Genomic DNA, 18,489 nt, shown 5'->3' with positions numbered 1-18,489 from the left:
TCCTCATTTTCATAATAGTTTTTTCAAACAGAAATTTGGGCAATGTCGGGGGAAGAGGGAATGACTTGAGAGAAAGTCTAATCAATTTGACGGCGAGCCCAATAGAGGCACGAAACTTACCTTCTTGAGTTTGAGCGCAGGTGAGCTGGAGCCATGGTAGCGCGACGCACAGCGCGAGCACCTTCTGGAGTCCCCTCATTCCGACAGTTGACACAATTTATCAAACATTACGAGCTGGGAGAGATGTACAATATCGACTACCCTCGACGGTTTCCTCCTGCTCATGAGTTGTTAGTCAAATAAATCATGTACATGTAAACATGTATCCCCTGCTATGTACTGTATCTCAAAGAGAACAGGCAAAGTAAATAGATTCGGATTGAAGAGTCGCCATTCTTTGCAGCAGAGGGCTACTCAGCAGATTCGAATTGATTAAAACATTCCTTTAATTTACAGAAAAACTAAACGTAAAAAGCCTACTCGTTGGCCTATTGACAAAAATATAGGCTAAGATAGGGCGAGTGTATATCGGTTTGGCACAGAGTTTACAATCCTTCAACCTCTCTGATGTGTAAAATCATCCGTAGTCACTGATTGGACAAGAGACTGTCGTTGAACCAACCAGAGACAAATGCGCCGTCTGTCGGCTACTCCACAACTGTCTGCGTAAAGTCTACAACGTAATACTAATTGTTTAAAGGAAACACTCTTCACCCCACTTCTATACTGAAGTGACTGTTTCGTAGCAGGTTGGGAGAATTTACGCAGCAGGCAAGGATAATTAACATAACAGGTTAGGAGACTGGGGTTAAGGTTGGGAAATTGCTCTCCTAACCTGCTACGAAAATCACTTTGTATCGAAGTGTCCCGAATTAATCATTATTGAACCATCTTTGTGAGTAAATAAAGCTCCCTATTCATCATGCTTTTTTTATTCGCCTATATTAGTCGTATTGGTCATGTCAATATGAAAAATACAAATCATTTTCGTATCATCTTTCTGATTTCTGTAATGTCTTTTGGATATCCTTCCATAATTATATACATAAAGTATTTGAAAAAATTAATTGTAGACATTCTTGTAGCCCTACCAATTAATTATGATTAACAACACTACACGCAATTGACTCAACATCGTTTGGTATTCCTGGCTTATCACAGGGCTAATGTAAGTCCACCATTGCTAAATGTCTGCTTGTTGAGAGTTACATTGCTAACAAAACCCGCTGTTCTCCATGAATGGCGGAATTGTACCTAGGTAGCGTGGACTGGTCACTCTTTCTTTGAAGGGGGCTGGACCAGCGCTATCAGAATGACAGCATTGTCCACGGTCAAATTTACTTCTCAACCCCTACAAGCCCGTACACAGAGGGTCAAACATTCTTGCATTCTCTCGTGTGCGTCACTGAAACACTGTTTTTCTCAGTACATCAAATTAATTCAACTATTTAAATTTTGGTATTCTGTGACAGACAGTGATGAACTGATGATTATCCTAGTAGAGGACCTGCATATGAAGATACTGTCTATATGTCATCATGATGGTTGTCGATTGAACAATGACTAGTTCACACACACACACACACACACACACACACACACACACACACACACACACACACACACACACACACACACACACACACACACACACACACACACACACACACACACACACACACAAATAAAAACACATACACACACACAGAGGGAGAGAGACAGGCATGTCTGTCTGAGTGGATGAGCCAGCTTAACAACTGCTCTCTTGAAACTGGCTCTGCCTGTAACTCCAGTCTGTGTGAGTGTGTTTGTCAGTGATTGAACAGACAGGCACTAATTTAAATCTTTAAGAGTGTATTGACGCACCCATGAGTCAATCTAATGAACATAATAAAAAAAATCCCTATCAAAATCCATTAGTTTAAGCTAGAGAAATTGGTCTGCGTCTCACATCCGCCAATGTCACCCTTATGCATCTGCCCTGGAAAGTGAAATTCCTGAGCTTTCTTATATCTCCTAGATAATAGGACACACTTAAAAACCTTATCCCTTATGATTGTTTAAAAACGTTTTTTTGCCATTTATGAATGTGTTAATCAATGCGTTTCTATGGGCTATAATATTTTATTCAATATTTTATCAAATCTTTTTTTAAATATATTTTTTTGATACGTAAAAGGTTCCTAAAATTCCAAATCATATATTTAAATGATCCATGGTATGATCATCTTGAAACAATTCCATATGTTAGCTTAGTAGAACCCCCCCCCCCTCCAAAACACCCCAAAATGTTCTTATTTGTGCCATTGCCATAAACCTACTGCTGTTATGCAATGTTAAAAAACGAATAGCAAATATCTCACTATAGCCAGAGATTCTACCAGGAAGATCTTCTCAAAGATCTTATAATTTCGAAAAAGGACCTCTTGTTTAATCTTGGTTAACAGTGAGGTATGGAGTCAAATACAATAAACAAAGATAGACAGTTAAACACAAGCATGTAGGGGTTGTTTTACAATATCTTCATTCAGCTAGACTAAAGTTGCCTTCGTGTTAGGCCAGGCAATGAAACATTTCATAGGCATATGGCAATAACATTTTTGAAATACGTGTGCCAGTGTGAGGTGTGCTGGTGAAGACTGACCTCATCTGGCCAACATGAAAAGATGCACAGGTTTATTACAGAAATTGCTTATTCATTATGTCCTGGCTCTAGGCGAGATGTGATGGAGCACTCTATACCAGTGGATCCCAACTCTGGTCCTTGAGTACCCCCAACAGCACACATTTTTGCCCCGGACGAACATACCTGATTCAACTCATTGAGGGCCTGATGATTAGTTGAATCGGTTGTGCTTGTCCAGGGCTACCATAACAATGTGAACTGTTGGGGGTACTGGAGAACCGGAGTTGGGATCTAGTGTAGATAGAGGGCTATAGCCAATAATACTCTGATTGTTGATTGTATGTCATCTACTTTAGTTTCATCTGACACCACATCTGTCAGATACATGTCAGTAACGTTCACACAGAGCCTATGAGACAGGTCATAGAGAAAATGGGTTTATTTTTCTTTGTTTTATTACATCACTTTACAGCTTTACAAGGTAGGGTGTTCATGACACCCCAGATACTTGATAATTCATCAATAAGTCACTAGGTAATTCATCAATTTCCCATTGATTATCATAATTTATGTTAATTTATGTTCACAGACAACATCACATTTTTGTACCCTTAACACCAAAAACCAACTACTAAAAATGAACCAAGCACACTCCTCAAACACAGGAACCCAAAGGAAGACAGAGGACAGAAACCCCTTGTTGACCAATTTTGCATTATGGAGCAAAAAACAAAACATTTCATAGAAGGTATATAAAAACTGTAGATTGGTTATACACTGCTCAAAAAAATAAAGGGAACACTTAAACAACACAATGCAACTCCAAGTCAATCACACTTCTGTGAAATCAAACTGTCCACTTAGGAAGCAACACTGATTGACAATACATTTCACATGCTGTTGTGCAAATGGAATAGACAACAGGTGGAAATTATAGGCAATTAGCAAGACACCCCCAATAAAGGAGTGGTTCTGCAGGTGGTGACCACAGACCACTTCTCAGTTCCTATGCTTCCTGGCTGATGTTTTGGTCACTTTTGAGTGCTGGCGGTGCTTTCACTCTAGTGGTAGCATGAGACGGAGTCTACAACCCACACAAGTGGCTCAGGTAGTGCAGCTCATCCAGGATGGCACATCAATGCGAGCGGTGGCAAGAAGGTTTGCTGTGTCTGTCAGCGTAGTGTCCAGAGCATGGAGGCGCTACCAGGAGACAGGCCAGTACATCAGGAGACGTGGAGGAGGCCGTAGGAGGGCAACAACCCAGCAGCAGGACCGCTACCCCCGCCTTTGAGCAGGAGGAGCACTGCCAGAGCCCTGCAAAATGACCTCCAGCAGGCCACAAATGTGCATGTGTCTGCTCAAACGGTCAGAAACAGACTCCATGAGGGTGGTATGAGGGCCCAACGTCCACAGGTGGGGGTTGTGCTTACAGCCCAACACCGTGCAGGACGTTTGGCATTTGCCAGAGAACACCAAGATTGGCAAATTCGCCACTGGCGCCCTGTGCTCTTCACAGATGAAAGCAGGTTCACACTGAGCACGTGACAGACGTGACAGAGTCTGGAGACGCCGTGGAGAACCTTCTGCTGCCTGCAACATCCTCCAGCATGACCGGTTTGGCGGTGGGTCAGTCATGGTGTGGGGTGGCATTTCTTTGGGGGGCCGCACAGCCCTCCATGTGCTCGCCAGAGGTAGCCTGACTGCCATTAGGTACCGAGATGAGATCCTCAGACCCCTTGTGAGACCATATGCTGGTGCGGTTGGCCCTGGGTTCCTCCTAATGCAAGACAATGCTAGACCTCATGTGGCTGGAGTGTGTCAGCAGTTCCTGCAAGAGGAAGGCATTGATGCTATGGACTGGCCCGCCCGTTCCCCAGACCTGAATCCAATTGAGCACATCTGGGACATCATGTCTCGCTCCATCCACCAACGCCACGTTGCACCACAGACTGTCCAGGAGTTGGCGGATGCTTTAGTCCAGGTCTGGGAGGAGATGCCTCAGGAGACCATCTGCCACCTCATCAGGAGCATGCCCAGGCGTTGTAGGGAGGTCATACAGGCACGTGGAGGCCACACACACTACTGAGCCTCATTTTGACTTGTTTTAAGGACATTACATCAAAGTTGGATCAGCCTGTAGTGTGGTTTTCCACTTTAATTTTGAGTGTGACTCCAAATCCAGACCTCCATGGGTTGATACATTTCATTTCCATTGATAATTTTTGTGTGATTTTGTTGTCAGCACATTCAACTATGTAAAGAAAAAAGTATTTAATAAGAATATTTCATTCATTCAGATCTAGGATGTGTTATTTTAGTGTTCCATTTATTTTTTTGAGCAGTGTATATAAGGCAACAAAACTCAAATTATTCAACACAAACAAGTAACATAGATGCTGTATGTATGTGAATACTGGACTGTTTGGTTTGTCTATGATATAATAGTGTTACATATTACAACACTCACCAAAAAGACAGTAACCTCTGAGTTCTGCTGGTATCAGTGGTGGTAGAATGGCTTACATCTGGACAAGCAACTAAATCAGACTGTTTGATGTGTTGATGAGTCTTGACAGAATAAAATCAGAGGGAGGTTTGAGGTCAGGTATTGTTCTAGTAATGCGATGAATATTCTCAGTGCATTCCATTTATACTGTCATTTGCTTTAGGTGTTAACAACATACTGTATCTGACAGGTCAAATAGAATACAACTCCTGAAAAATACAAAGATAAATGGTTTCACCCTGCTTATTTGTAAGTAACAAACTGTGCAAATAATTAAATATATTAAATGAGCATGTCAAATACATTGATACAGTCATGAATACATACATCAACAAACATCATATTCATATTCAGTCACCTATCAACTTGGACCCTTATGTCTTCCTCTGATCCAACTCAACACAGACAAAAGGAACTCAAGTACGAGCAATATGATGCAGTTTGTGACTCCTAACTAGGGCAGGCAGTAGCAGCTTGTGTTAGTGAGGAGAGGTGTGCACATCTTCGTGTATAAGTGTCTGAGTCAAACTGCAGGACATCACACATCTTACTACTTGGCTAAAAGAGACTCAGCAGTGATGCATCTCTTTATCCAGTTATGGAACACACTCTTGAGTGTGAGAGTAGCTGCATTTTAACTTTTGGCAATATAAGCATCCAGCTATCTATTGTGACCATCTATTACACCGAAATCAGTGCAGTTAGGCCATGCAGTGCTAGCACCATTAGGCAGGTTAGAGGAGACCAATCATAAAGTCCACATGCCCATAAGGAACTGTATATTCACCTGATCACAGTGGAAACATGGGAGGGCATGCAACTACAAGACCTATCTCAGACTGATTTCTCCTATTACAAGGGAGCGAAGGCAGGAAAGAAGGCATTATCTTCTGGTTCTGGTTACTAGGAGCCCATGGAAATCTATCACTATGTGTCAAACAAATACAGCACAACACAGGTCACTACTTAAGGGAACAGAATAGAGTGTGTGAGCCAATGAGGCAGTGACAAGAAGTTTCAGACAGCCAATTACAACCAAGTATTGGCATGTGATGTCATGATTAGAGAAGTTTTGTTATATTTGTTGCATAAATCCACATACACCGCAAATCAAACACATGCCAGCACACACACACATTCTCATACAACACATATACACTCTCAAAGATACATACTTACACACACACACACTCACAGCCACACAAAGTGCAACACTGTTGCTCACAAAAGAAAAAGAAAGGAACAAAAAGCTTATAACAATCGATACAAGGTATGAGTGAAGTGAATAAAACCCTGTTTAAGTGGAGAAAATCCTCTGTTACTCCACAGGAAGGGAGAGAGGAGAGGACATGAAGAGAAAGACAAACCACTTCAACTGGATCAAAAAGAACTGACAGATGGAAAGTCAATGCGACACAGAAACATTCAAAAACCCATTTAAGGAATGCATGTTTAAGTCAAATTTAGTTTCAATACTGTATCTATACTAATATTCATCTCACCCATTGTCAGGAGCTAGACACAGGAACAGCAGACATGTGTGTTTGGTTGTGTACATTCTTGTTTGTTTGTATGCATGTAGCCTATGAGTAGTGAGCATATGGCATAAGTATGACATTTCAGGTAAGACCCAAAAGCAGACTGTGTTGAAGTAGCAATGTTTATTACGGCAACAGGGGCAAGCAAACGACAGGTCAAGGCAGGCTGGGGTCAATAATCCAGAGTGGTGGGGAAAAGGTACAGGACGGCAGGCAGGCTCAGGGTCAGGCAGAGATCGGTAATCCAGAGTAGGGGCAAAGGTACAGAACGGCAGGCAGGCTCATGGTCAGGCAGAGTGGTCAGGCAAGCAGGCTCAGATTCAGGACAGGCAAGGGTCAAAACCAGGAGGGCGAGAAAAAGAGAGACTGGGAAAAGCAGGAGCTGAGAACAAAAACGCTGGTTGACTTGACAAACAAGACAAACTGGCACAGACAGACAGAAAACAACAAATCAGGGCATGACAATAAGAGAGTCAGTAATCACTCAAATCCTCATCATCCAACAAACCACCAACCACTCAATACCCTGTGAAAGTGACGGCCACTTCCGCATTGCTTCCTTATCGTTTCCGCGCTTGAAGACCATTGCTACCATTTACACATTGGATACCATTAAAAAAAATACAAAAGTTTTAAAAAAAATACAAGGCTGATGGGGCAGTCACTTCCTTGTTGCTTTCACAGCATATTGAAAAAAAATAAACAATGGCCTAACCTTAACAAAAAGCAACCAAGCCAAACCCAAAATCCCCTCCCCCCCTCAGAACCTGACAAGCTCCCCAGTCCCCACACCCACTATCATACCACCCACCCCCAGTCCCAGTGGTGTTGTCCTGCCTGTAGTGCTGAGAGATTAGTGCTTTTTGAGGTCAGTTCTGTTTCGGTTCGATTATGAAAAAAGAATCACAAATATTTTTTTCATGAAATGCACTATGCATTATGTGGGTTGAATGCTGTAACAACAAAGAATAAAACAATTAATACAAGTCCCATGATGCTAGTGACTGCCCATTACTGCTTATTACTTATTAACCATCATTTAATCACATTACTTCACGTTAATAAAATATTTCAGTTGTTATTACATTTGTTTTATTTGATGACTTTATTATTTCATCCCAAGTCATCCTCTCATCTCTATAGAGCTGCTGCTTAAAGCTGTCTGACAAAATCACTATTTTAGTAGTTCTTCAAAGTAAATAAGGCATACTTTATGACTGCTGAATACCAACTATCAATCACTTAGGTCATGTATTTTCAGGTAGAGATACCTCACGAAGCAACTGCGCATTCTTCTGTCTCTTACATATTAGGCATAACAGAAACACATAGGCCTGCAATGGATTATGGTCTTTGTAGTTAATTATCCCTTTTTCTGCGCTAAACTATGTAGAACATTGGCCTGTTGGAAAATACAACTCCCTACTATATTGCACAGTTCGGGCTAGATCTGATTTATCTCCAGAGAAACTGCAGCGCAGTGTGCGCATTGAGCTCACAGGAAAAACCTGAATGAAATGGAATTCAAATAATTGAACCAAGGTTGGTCAATTAGTTGTTAGAAAAAAACAACAACTGACATTTCGGTTAATTGCTCAGCACTACCTGCCTGGTTCACCTAGTACCTCTCCCGCTTCTCACTTCTTGTTCTTCAGTTGGTTGGCCAGCCAGTTCAGTCCCTTGTAGAGGCTGTCCCCACTGGTGGTGCATGTGGCCTGGATGTACCTGTTACGGTGGCGCAGGGAGTGCAGGCCCAGCTTGTCTGTGATCTCAGCCGCGTTCATGGCATTGGGAAGGTTCTGTCAGGGGTCAAAGGTAAAATGTTAGCAAAAGCAGACATGTTGACCCCACAGTCATGAGAGTTATGGGGACTAGGGGGTGATTGATGGGTTGAGTTCAAGTTTCTAGTTTGGATTAAGGTAATCTTTCATTAAAATTTTCCAAAATTGAGTAGCTGATTCGGTTCTGGGTGCCAAGATTAGGGTAAAGGAGATAGTAATTTAGCTAAAAGCTTAAGGTTAGAAGTTAGTCAGCAGCTTAGGTTTAATGTAAAACAGTTTGGATGGGCAAAGGGGGGTACTTGAAGCACGGCGTCCCTCAGCTCGTACTCTGCCAGCATCCTCACCAGCTCCTCCCTCGCCTCATTCACGCTTCAGTGTGTAAATCAGCTAGAAAGATGTGCCGGCATCGAGTAATTGTCTCTGGCCCCCCTCCCAGTTAGGGGGAGTGATGAGCTCTACAGCAGTCTCACAACTCAATCGCTGGTTGAAAGCTGTTTTCTGCCCCTCACAAAAGATAGAATTTGTAGATAGTTGGCCCCCTTTCTGGGACTCACCCACAAACAGGACCAAGCCTGGCCTGTTGAGGAGTGGCGGACTCCATCCTAGCTGGAGAGGTGCTCTCATCTTATCTACGAACATAGACAGGGCTCTAACTCCCCTAGCTCCACAATGAGATAGGATGCAGAACAGGCAGCAGGCTGTTAGCCAGCCTGCCATCTTAGTGGAGTCTACCACTAGCACAGTCAGTGTAGTCAGCTCAGCTATCCCAATTGAGACCGTGTCTGTACCTCGACCTAGGTTGGGCAAAACTAAACATGGCGGTGTTTGCCTTAGCAATCTCACTGGAATAAAGACCTCCTCCATTCCTGCCATTATTGAAAGAGATTGTGATACCTCACATCTCAAAATAGGGCTACTTAATGTTAGATCCCTCACTTCCAAGGCAGTTATAGTCAATTAACTAATCACTGATCATAATCTTGATGTAATTGGCCTGACTGAAACATGGCTTAAGCCTGATGAATTTACTGTGTTAAATGAGGCCTCACCTCCTGGTTACATTAGTGACCATATCCCCCGCGCATCCCGCAAAGGCGGAGGTGTTGCTAACATTTACGATAGCAAATTTCAATTTACAACAAAAAATGAAATTTTCGTCTTTTGAGCTTCTAGCCATGAAATCTATGCAGCCTACTCAATCACTTTTTATAGCTACTGTTTACAGGCCTCCTGGGCCATATTCAGTGTTCTTCACGGAGTTCCCTGAATTCCTATCGGACCTTGTAGTCATGGCAGATAATATTCTAATTTTTGGTGACTTTAATATTCACATGGAAAAGTCCACAGACCCACTCCAAAAGGCTTTCGGAGCCATCATCGACTCAGTTGGTTTTTGTCCAACATGTCTCCGGACCTACTCACTGCCACAGTCATACTCTGGACCTAGTTTTGTCCCGTGGAATAAATATTGTGGATCCTCATAATCCTGGACTATCGGACCACCATTTTATTACGTTTGCAATCGCAACAAATAATCTGCTCAGACCCCAACCAAGTATCATCAAAAGTTGTGCTATAAATTCTCGGACAACACAAAGATTCCTAGATGCCCTTCCAGACTCCCTCCACCTACCCAAGGAGGTCAGAGTTCAAAAATCAGTTAACCACCTAACTGAGGAACTCAATTTAACCTTGCGCAATACCCTAGATGCAGTTGCACCCCTAAAAACAAAAAACATTTGTCATAAGAAACTAGCTCCCTGGTATACAGAAAATACCCGAGCTCTGAAGCAAGCTTCCAGAAAATTGAAACGGAAACGGCGCTACACCAAACGGGAAATCTTCCGACTAGCTTGGAAGGACTAGTACCGTGCAGTATCAAAGAGCCCTCACTGCTGCTCGATCATCCTATTTTTCCAACTTAATTGAGGAAAATAAGAACAATCCCAAATAAATTTTTGATACTGTCGCAAAGCTAACTAAAAAGCAGCATTCCCCAAGAGAGGATGGCTTTCACTTCAGCAGTGATAAATTCATGAACTTCTTTGAGGAAAAGATCATAATCATTAGAAAGCAAATTACGGATTCCTCTTTAAATCTGCGTATTCCTCTAAAGCTCAGTTATCCTGAGACTGCACAACTCTGCCAGGACCTAGGATCAAGGGAGACACTCAAGTTTTTTAGTACTATATCTCTTGACACATTGATGAAAATAATCAAGGCCTCTAAACCTTCAAGCTGCATTCTGGACCCTATTTCAACTAAACTACTGAAAGAGCTGCTTCCTATGCTTGGCCCTCCTATGTTGAACATAATAAACGTCTCTCTATCCACTGGATGTGTACCAAACCTTGACCCAGAAAATATAAAAAACTATTGTCCAATATCGAATCTCCCATTCATCTCAAAAAAAATTGAAAAAGCTGTTGCGCAGCAACTCACTCCGTTCCTGAAGACAAACAATGTATACGAAACTCTTCAGTCGAGTTTTAGACCCCATCATAGCACTGAGACTGCAGGTAAATTACCTTTTAATGGCGTCAGACCAAGGCTCTGCATCTGTCCTCGTGTCTCCCGACCGTCCTGTCTAAGCCTCCAGTATTTATGCTGCAGTAGTTTGTGTCAGGGGGCTAGGGTCAGTCTGTTATATCTTGAGTATTTCTCCTGTCTTACCCAGTGTCCTGTGTGAATTTAAGTATACTCTCTCTAATTCTCTCTTTCTTTCTCTCTCTCGGAGGACCTGAGCCCTAGGACCATGCCTCAGGACTACCTGGCCTGATGACTCCTCGCTGTCCCCAGTCCACCTGGCCGTGCTGCTGCTCCAGTTTCAACTATTCTGCCTGCGGCTATGGAACTCTGACCTGTTCACCGGACGTGCTACCTGTCCCAGACCTGCTGTTTTAAACTCTCTAGAGACAGCAGGAGCGGTAGAGATACTCTGCATGATCGGCTATGAAATACCAACTGACATTTACTCCTGAGGTGCTGACCTGTTGCACCCTCGACAACCACTGTGATTATTATTATTTGACCCTGCTGGTCATCTATGAACATTTAAACATCTTGGCCATGTTCTGTTATAATCTCCACCTGGCACAGCCAGAAGAGGACTGGCCACCCCTCATAGCCTGGTTCCATAGGTTTCTTCCTAGGTTCTGGCCTTTCTAGGGAGTTTTTGCTAGCCACCGTGCTTCTACACCTGCATTGCTTGCTGTTTGGGGTTTTAGGCTGGGTTTCGGTACAGCACTTTGTGACATCAGCTGATGTAAGAAGATTTTATAAATAAGGTTTTATAAATAAATTTGATTGATTGATTGACTCGCTCCCTGTCATTACTATCCACCACCAAGATCAGACCTGAGAGAGAGGATTGAGAGCGAGAAAGACAAAGCAAGAGAAAGAGAGAGAGAGAGAGATGAAGGGTGTTCACATAGTGTTAGGTTCATAGGGGGAATGTCATTGCCAAAGTTGAACCTAAGGGTCATCACAATATTTCAGTGAATGGATGTTTGAATGTAGCTCACCCTGTGTGTTCTGGAAGTAGCGTCTCCAGAGTGGGCGGATCTTGTCCTGGCCGTCCACGTCCCATACGATGAAGCGGATGTTCTTGTAATCCACTGTCTCCACATTAAACCCTATGGGGAGGAGCACACTACAGTAGTAACACTACAGCCTTATTGTAAACTAACATTCAGCACAGTATGGGCCATTCCATACTCCATACACCTGACAGAGCACCCGATTCAGAGATGAGGTACAGTAAGTGGGGAACTTGGACTTCAGTGTAAACCGTTCATTGAAATACATGTAGGTGTCCTCTTATCCACCACTAGCATGTATGCCTCTGTGTGCAAGAGAAAGGCGGAGTGTGTGAGAGTTTGTGTGTCTGTACTGTGTGTCTGAGTACATACCAATATTCCCTATAAGACTCTTTAGCAGATTCCCAAAAATATTCCTCATGATGGCGACAGCTTGGCTTTCCTCTCCTCCCATGGTTCTGAGAGTGCTCTTGGATTGGGTTAGGATTTGATGGCAGCTCCCAGCGAATGGCTGACTGGCGTTCAGGAGGGAGGGCTGAGAGAAGCAAATACATTTATTAAATGTTAAACTTTTCACCAGGGTAACCAATGTAGATCAGGTTGATGTACTGTGTATGCAGAGGAGGAAAGATAAAGTAAACTACACTTTTTTGATGGATCAATAGAGACAAAGATAAAGCAGAATCAAACACAGTACATCAGAATCCAAAACACTTTTCCCAACCAGGCAGATTTGAAATCACAAACACACACACTCCCACTTTTCAAGTCATTGAAGATCTTTAATTGGCTTTATCTCACAAAGACACAGAGACAGACAGCTAGAGACAGTCTCGCTCTCTTTTTATTTATTTCACCAAATTTTTACATTCTGTCATAAAGATCATATATTCAACTTAATAAAAAAAGTTAAATAAAAAAGGACCATAGTAAGTGCCAAATAAGGTAACAAAAGGGTTGACTATTTCATCTTTAATCATCCATAAATCCCCCTGTGACAGGGGGAAGGAAGCTTGGTGTGTGCCACAGGGAGAGGCAATTGAATGGAAGCTTCACATCTATGGGTAACAGTTGACGTGTTATGCACTCTACACGCTCAGTTTTTCATCACAAAACTGCCAAAGGAGTAGAACCAGCTCACCTGCTTTAACATTATAATTTGACTATTAGATGTTCAATGTTTCTTTTTGAAAAAATGATTTAAAAGGAATAGAAGGAATAAAACAAGAGTTCATTTTGCGGTAACTTTTTTTTGTTTTTTTTACCTTAAAATGAATCACTAATCACATGAAATAAATAAATCTTCAGAAATGACTTTGTCAAATCAACAAAATAAATAGGCCTTAACAATGATAGTGAAAACATAGATACATATTGTGATTGAGTGGGTTAAAATCTTCCTAAAAGTCACAGAGGATGCTGAATTTTGGCACTTTAGCAAGTCTTTATTAATATAAAATCAAATTTATTGAATTGTCCATGTGTTCTATGTAAAAGACAACTTCATCTAATATACCAGGCTTCTCAAATGTAATATTTGTAAACAATTTCACCTTAAAATATCAAAGGGACGCAAAAAGGCACTTATTCGTGGTATGACCCAGCAACTTTCCTTAAGGCGCATGTTTATTTTGGACTGTCTTTGTCTTTAGATTAATACCCTCCCTACATCTGATGTCATCATGAATAGCATAATTGGTGAATTTATATTATAATTGCTGTGTATTTCATTTTTTTTATCCAGATGGAGAAGTGAGCATTGGCTGTCATTGCCCTGTCGTGTCGCATGTCTTGTCCATAAAATGTGGAATTAGAATAGGATCTCTATGGCCCTGTCCCTGGTGCCTCTGATCTGGCGGATTCACTAAACACAAATGCTTTGATTGTAAACTGTCTGAGTGTTGGAGTGTGCCCCTGGCTATCCGTAAATAAATTAAAAACAAGAAAAACTTGCCATCTGGTTTGCTTAATATGGAATTTTGATATTTAAGTATATTTTATCAATGACATTTACTTTTGATACTTAAGCATATTTAAAACCAAATACTTTTAGACGTTTACTCAAGTAGTATTGTACTGGGTGACTTTCACTTTTACTTGAGTCATTTTCTATTAGTCTCTTTACTTTTACTCGAGTATGACATTTGGGTACTTTTTCACACCATTAGCCTAGTAGTCTATCTTCATATAGCAACGTTATCCATCCTCCTGATTTTGCCTATATGATTCAAGTCTACGAGTGATAAAGCCTATAGCCAAGCCTATTCAGGATGGACACCATTTACACCTAGGTGGCTTCTTGGCTGTTAGCAAAAATAGCAACGAGCATGTTAGCCTACTTTTCAAGAGATTAGAAATTCGCAATAGTCAATCCCCTAAACACTAGGTTGTAAAGCTTTAAGCATGGGCATATCATGCCTTATAGGTGTGCTGGTAATGGCAAAATATATCAAATCCTTATTGAAGCATACAAACTGATAATGCAAAACAAATTATTTAGGCGTGATGAATTGTACATCAGACATAGGCACACACATAGCGGCAGGAAGTCTATATTGGTCTTTTGTGAAAAATGTAAACAATGTATTTGAGTGTTTACCAGCATTTGTAACTTAAGTCTGATAATTATCTGTACAATAAAGCTAATCTGATAACACTTGTGGAATATAAAAATACTTGCTTGATATATGTTTTCCAGTTTCTTGAAATACTTTGCAAATGCAACTTATTTATATGTGAAAACTGAAATTGTCTATTCATTCCTTTTCCATTTTAGTAGCTGCTCTCATCCAGAGCAGTTTACAGTAGTGAGTGCATACATTTTCATACATTTTCGTACTGGTCCCGTGGGCATCAAACCCACAACCCTAGCATTCAAGCACGGCCAATTGAGACACATCATCACATCACAAAACACCTGATGTCTCAATGTACTCAATTAATGTATTGTGCACCGTTTTTCTTCATGGTGATGTTAAGTCTGCAGTTACTGGTAAATTTACATTAAATGGTTAGTAAGGATGGTTAATTAATACTGCACAAAATGGTTGTTTTTCATGCTATTTGTTCAAGAGAAACATATTATTTGATGTGGATGTTTATGTCTTGTTTGTGACTTTGCACCTTTAAATATAAATGTTTGAGGACAGGGTTGTGTTCTTTCTGGATTCCATTAAAATGACAATCAAAGAAACAAATATATTATTTTTTACCTTTATTTAACTAGGCAAGTCAGTTAAGAACAAATTCTTATTTACAATGACAGCCTACCAGGAAACAAGGGTTAACTGCCTTGTTCAGGGGAAGAACGACAGATGTTTACCTTGTCAGCTCGGGTATTCAATACAGCAACCTTTCGGTTATCGGCCCAACACTCTAACCACTAAGCTACCTGCTGCCCCAACTATTGAATTCTGCAAGATACTGTTCTCAATTATACAACTACCTTTTTTGTCAAAGTGGAGATGCTGGAAAATGTTTTGTCCGCCCTACAGATGTCTATATCGGTAATAATATACACTGCTCAAAAAAATAAAGGGAACACTTAAACAACACAATGTAACTCCAAGTCAATCACACTTCTGTGAAATCAAACTGTACACTTAGGAAGCAACACTGATTGACGATTAATTTCACATGCTGTTGTGCAAATGGAATAGACAACAGGTGGAAATTATAGGCAATTAGCAAGACACCCCCAATAAAGGAGTGGTTCTGCAGGTGGTGACCACAGACCACTTCTCAGTTCCTATGCTTCCTGGCTGATGTTTTGGTCACTTTTGAATGCTGGCGGTGCTTTCACTCTAGTGGTAGCATGAGACGGAGTCTACAACCCACACAAGTGGCTCAGGTAGTGCAGCTCATCCAGGATGGCACATCAATGCGAGCGGTGGCAAGAAGGTTTGCTGTGTCTGTCAGCGTAGTGTCCAGAGCATGGAGGCGCTACCAGTAGACAGGCCAGTACATCAGGAGACGTGGAGGAGGCCGTAGGAGGGCAACAACCCAGCAGCAGGACCGCTACCCCCGCCTTTGAGCAGGAGGAGCACTGCCAGAGCCCTGCAAAATGACCTCCAGCAGGCCACAAATGTGCATGTGTCTGCTCAAACGGTCAGAAACAGACTCCATGAGGGTGGTATGAGGGCCCAACGTCCACAGGTGGGGGTTGTGCTTACAGCCCAACACCGTGCAGGACGTTTGGCATTTGCCAGAGAACACCAAGATTGGCAAATTCGCCACTGGCGCCCTGTGCTCTTCACAGATGAAAGCAGGTTCACACTGAGCACGTGACAGACGTGACAGAGTCTGGAGACGCCGTGGAGAACCTTCTGCTGCCTGCAACATCCTCCAGCATGACCGGTTTGGCGGTGGGTCAGTCATGGTGTGGGGTGGCATTTCTTTGGGGGGCCGCACAGCCCTCCATGTGCTCGCCAGAGGTAGCCTGACTGCCATTAGGTACCGAGATGAGATCCTCAGACCCCTTGTGAGACCATATGCTGGTGCGGTTGGCCCTGGGTTCCTCCTAATGCAAGACAATGCTAGACCTCATGTGGCTGGAGTGTGTCAGCAGTTCCTGCAAGAGGAAGGCATTGATGCTATGGACTGGCCCGCCCGTTCCCCAGACCTGAATCCAATTGAGCACATCTGGGACATCATGTCTCGCTCCATCCACCAACGCCACATTGCACCACAGACTGTCCAGGAGTTGGCGGATGCTTTAGTCCAGGTCTGGGAGGAGATGCCTCAGGAGACCATCCGCAACCTCATCAGGAGCATGCCCAGGCGTTGTAGGGAGGTCATTCAGGCACGTGGAGGCCACACACACTACTGAGCCTCATTTTGACTTGTTTTAAGGACATTACATCAAAGTTGGATCAGCCTGTAGTGTGGTTTTCCACTTTAATTTTGAGTGTGACTCCAAATCCAGACCTCCATGGGTTGATACATTTGATTTCCATTGATAATTTTTGTGTGATTTTGTTGTCAGCACATTCAACTATGTAAAGAAAAAAGTATTTAATAAGAATATTTCATTCATTCAGATCTAGGATGTGTTATTTTAGTGTTCCCTTTATTTTTTTAAGCAGTGTATTTGTTTAGTGATAACATGTTTTCTTATTATTTCCAGGGGGTGCTGCAGCATCTTCAGCACCTCTACACCCCACGGCTATCAAGCAGCCTTACTTCCCTTTCAATTGACACATTTATTTTTGTACTTGTCCTCCAGATCAACATTGGTGAGGATCCAAGACCCAGGTAGGAAGACTCTGTATGAACGCCTCCCCTCGACATTTTTGATATTCTGGATTTCCCCTGATACGGGTGTCGCCCCTTCCTCCCACCTGCAGTGTACCGGAATCCTACTGGTTGGCTAGCACACGGTGACCTTCGCTAACGCCTGCCCTCCGAGTTGTTCACATACCTGCGGAAAGCAGTGCCCGCCAGTGGGGTGAAGGACATTGTCTACCGGTGTCCTAGCTAGCTAGCTACTTATCGCGCCTTCAGCCTGCTGTGTACGAGTCCTAGCAGCCTACCCACTGGGCACAGACCATAGTCATTAAAACCAGTAGAAAGTGATAGCGTTGATGTTATCCACGTATTCCTATGGAAGTATAAAAAAAAAACAGATGGCGCATGAAGCCGGAAGTATTTGAATTTGAACCGCGCCATATTGCAGAATGGAACCAAAGAAACGCTAAGGATCATGGTGAAAGTGGCTGTAACTAGCAAAGGATCATGGTCGATGTAGTCGTTTTCATTCTACTTGAGAGAGTCAACCTATGAGCCACACCACACCCCGTAGGTGCACGTTTAAAGAGCGTGCTTGAGGTCGCGAGCCTCCTCGTAGCCTGCCTGTCGGTGATTGGTCTGTGTCAACACGTGATCATGTGATGACTACAAACGTAGTAGTCACTATTTATTTAATTAATGTCTCGATTTGTAGCAAACTTTTAAATCATTCACAGTGGGGATCGAACTTGATCATAATAAACACATTTTAGAGCCCAGAACGTCTGTCTATTCCAAAAAAATAATTACAATCCAGACAGAAAATATTTACACAAGAAGACCGCACATTGGTGGTTTGGCACAGACGTCAAATGCAACATCTATTCCACGTTGGTTCAACGTAATTTCGTAGAAATTATTCATCCAGTGTGTGGCTAGCCAGCACCCAGTGTCCTTCGCTAACACATGCCCTTGCTGTCGTTAACAGAATTGCGGGAAAGCAGTGCCCAGACAGGTGGGAGCGAAGAACACTGTCTACCTGTATCTTAGCCCAACCTTAGCCAGCTTGCTACCACCAAATATATTTATAACTAACCCTAACAGCTCCTTGCAGTGTTGCCAACTCCTCAGTAAGGAAAGTAGCTATTGGCGGTCCTAAAAGTCGCTAAATGACGTCATCGCCTAATTGGCCATATGCATGTAATTGTGATGGACGCTGTAGGAGAGGAATAACGTTGTGGGAGAGACAAAAAGTGAGTAAAAAACACCCTAA

General features: G+C 42.4%; 1 protein-coding gene and 1 long non-coding RNA gene across 6 annotated transcripts in view; both read right to left on the bottom strand.

Annotated features, from left to right (window-relative positions):
- LOC139536597 (receptor tyrosine-protein kinase erbB-3-like) overlaps positions 1-696 on the bottom strand; it is a 39,801-nt gene extending 39,105 nt beyond the window's left edge. For 2 of the 5 annotated variants that reach the window (XR_011667336.1, XM_071337250.1), the window contains exon 1: positions 121-695. Coding sequence is in view for 4 of the 5 variants with exons in the window: in XM_071337250.1 (XP_071193351.1) it covers positions 121-199 (79 nt within the window). In the remaining variant the exon portion in view is untranslated. Of the gene's footprint in view, positions 1-120 lie in introns of all 5 variants that reach the window. The other 3 variants (XM_071337251.1, XM_071337248.1, XM_071337249.1) reach the window with 3 other exon arrangements.
- A 6,786-nt stretch (positions 697-7,482) lies between these two features.
- Positions 7,483-18,303, bottom strand: LOC139536595 (uncharacterized). Its single transcript, XR_011667335.1, has 4 exons — positions 17,410-18,303; positions 12,363-12,525; positions 11,976-12,086; positions 7,483-8,469 (listed from the first exon to the last, which is right to left on the bottom strand). It is a non-coding gene; the product is annotated as an uncharacterized lncRNA (long non-coding RNA).
- Positions 18,304-18,489: the final 186 nt, after the last annotated feature.

This window comes from Salvelinus alpinus, chromosome 12, assembly GCF_045679555.1.
Source record: "Salvelinus alpinus chromosome 12, SLU_Salpinus.1, whole genome shotgun sequence".
Lineage (NCBI taxonomy): Eukaryota > Metazoa > Chordata > Actinopteri > Salmoniformes > Salmonidae > Salvelinus > Salvelinus alpinus.
This window is presented reverse-complemented; position numbering and strand designations above follow the sequence as displayed.